A 2,790-nucleotide genomic window follows, 5' to 3' on the forward strand; every position below is an offset into this window, starting at 1 on the left:
TAGGGGCTAACATGATGAGTGTTGACGTAACCTTCATAACTAGGGTCTAAATATGAGGATTGATGTAGTTTGATTACACAGAAAATGTGGATATGTCAGTCATATGAGCTTGCCGAGAAGAAAAATATATGGGCTAGCTAAGGAAGAAAGCTCTTGAACTACCGACAGAAACACATGTACCAGTTGTAGCCAAGTGAAGGTATGTATTGCAGGGAACAGTTCATAGCACCAGGGGTGTGTATGAACCTGCAACCTTTATAACACCAGTGAATAAAGAATGACTCTTACTAACTATTTAATACTACGGTCTACAGCCTAGTGTGTAACAAATGTCCACTTTCGTGGCGACATATTCATGCAAAAGAAGTCGATCGCTGATTTGGATAAAACAGTTTACAGGACGTTTGATCTCTTTACAATTGGAACACACCATGCACGACATACGATTAGACAGTCCACGGCACAAATTATTAACTTTGACTCACACGTGTGGAAGACAAGGACACACACATGAAGTAACCCACGTATATGTGTACGACACACAGTGAGAGAACTACATTGTATACACATTGGCACAAACTCGTCCTTTGACGTGTGCTCCGATAACTGGGCGTAATCGCGATCTTCGAGTTGGTTATTCTGTACAATCTCAAATTATCTTACTTTCCAATCCCAAATCGCTATGAATTTATCCTTGCTAAGAATGTAATTAGCCGCTCTCCCGGCGTCTGGGTCCGGATACTGCAACAGTCCTTTCACGATTGTGAGCCAGGGTATAGCTAATCCTTTCCTGTAAAAAAAATATGATAAATCATTTTTTCTTTAGACTAGACTTCTTAAACTCCTATCCGTACAATACTCAGTACATGTTGCTAAAACAAATGACCCGTACATTTGTATACATTTGTATACATGACATATACACGTGTATATAGATGACCTTCATGTATACATAAACATATACCTACCAGTCATAACCTTTACGCTAAAATATAAATATATTTTTACCTGTACGCCTACGTATGCACGCATGTCCGGACAATTTAACATGTACGGCCAAACTTGTACGATCTAACAAATATAACCACCTGTATAATATGACATGGCCTGTATGCTATGATTTGAATGATATGACATGTATGTGACATGTATAATATTACCTATATGAACTGACCTGTGTGATATGACCTGTATGACCTGACCTGTATGTGACCTGTATAATATGACATGGCCTGTATGACATGACCTGTATGATATGACAGCTATGACCCGACCTGTATGACATGACCTGTGTGATATGACCTGTATGACATACCTTATGACTTTTATGATATGACCTGTATGATATTGCCTGTATGATATGACATCTATGACCCGACCTGTATTACCTGACCTGTATGACATGACCTATAAGATATGACCAGTATGACCTTCTCTGTATGTGACCTGTATAATATGACCTGACCTATATGACCTGACCTGTCTGTGACTTTTATAATATGACCTGACTTGTATTATCTGACTTGTTTGACATGCCCTATATGATATGACATGTATGACCTGACCTATATGACCTGACCTGTATCATCTGACCTGTATAATATGGCATGACCTGTATTATCTGACTTGTTTGACATGACCTATATGATATGAACTGTGTGACCCTTGTGATTACGATGTACTAGACTTACTGTGGAGGCCAAAATTCCGCCATTGTAATGGCAGTTTGGAAAGCCCAACTGTCCAGGCACTTGGACGATGGTGTCTTTTGCAGCATTTCGCTGAATACTGGCATCCATTGGGTGATGAGCTCGGGAGTTTTCTACAACAAAAATGTGTTTTTATTATTTTTTAACATATACATAGGACAGCCAATAGAATAAACAGTCACAACCTTCAATATTCACATCTTTTTTTAATAACAATGTCAACTCTCCAAATTATCTTCCGAACTGCTCTTCATAGTTTTAATGTCACCTAGAAACATACAATTAGTTATGGATGAATGAACAAACATCCAAGATACAGAAGGATGTGTGCATGGTATATATATCTTTATTTCATTATAAAATTTAAAAAAAAAAAGGTTTCCTATCTGCATCTGATCAACAAACACGGAAATTACGATATATCTGGCCAGATTACGTCATCAATTGCAGCATTCCTGATCAGTAAAATAGAAAAGTCATCAAGAAGCAGAACACGACAGACTGGAAACATGCACTGTTGTTGTTTTGTTTCTGTATATAAATGATATGCTAGATGTTACCAGTCCTGAACAGACGCATTCCTCTTCTTCACCTGAATTGTGACAATTATGTAATAGGATTTATATTTTAATTAACCTTTGACCAGCTGTGACTCGAACAATGAGTCTGAAAAGATTTCCTCATAATAAATGTAATGAGGGTATAAATATCTTATGGAACAGAACAGACAATGCTTACCTTTAATCTTTTTTCGGCCAAGTTACCAAAAAAGTATTTGAATGGTTTAATCACAACTGGAAACTTTGCACATTTTTCTGAAAGTGCTAATTCCTTCATGAACAGCAGCACGCCATTCCAATACTCCAGTATGTCTGGTGTTTCTCTACAAAATAAAACCAGTTCACCTGTAACATACACAAGTCCCATGGTTTAGTATGACGTAGATTATTTATAGTACATGCTTCATGAATAAAGATGAAAGTACATAATTCATTGAAAAAACATGAAGCAGATTTCCATACAGCAAATCCTTAAGCATGAATCAGACTACAGCAGGGTAATGAATAAACATGAATCCGAC

The 2,790-nt window shown here is 37.2% G+C and overlaps 1 protein-coding gene across 1 annotated transcript; it reads right to left on the reverse strand.

The window, feature by feature from the left end:
• Positions 1–608: 608 nt before the first annotated feature.
• Positions 609–2,592, reverse strand: LOC110444372 (the record flags this gene model as incomplete). Its single annotated transcript, XM_021488755.1, has 3 exons — positions 609–790; positions 1,692–1,822; positions 2,448–2,592. Coding segments are annotated over 3 exons (412 nt in total), but the record flags the coding sequence as incomplete, so codon positions are not given.
• Positions 2,593–2,790: the final 198 nt, after the last annotated feature.

This window comes from Mizuhopecten yessoensis, unplaced genomic scaffold (assembly GCF_002113885.1).
Source record: "Mizuhopecten yessoensis strain PY_sf001 unplaced genomic scaffold, ASM211388v2 hete_36107804, whole genome shotgun sequence".
Taxonomy (NCBI): Eukaryota; Metazoa; Mollusca; class Bivalvia; order Pectinida; family Pectinidae; genus Mizuhopecten; species Mizuhopecten yessoensis.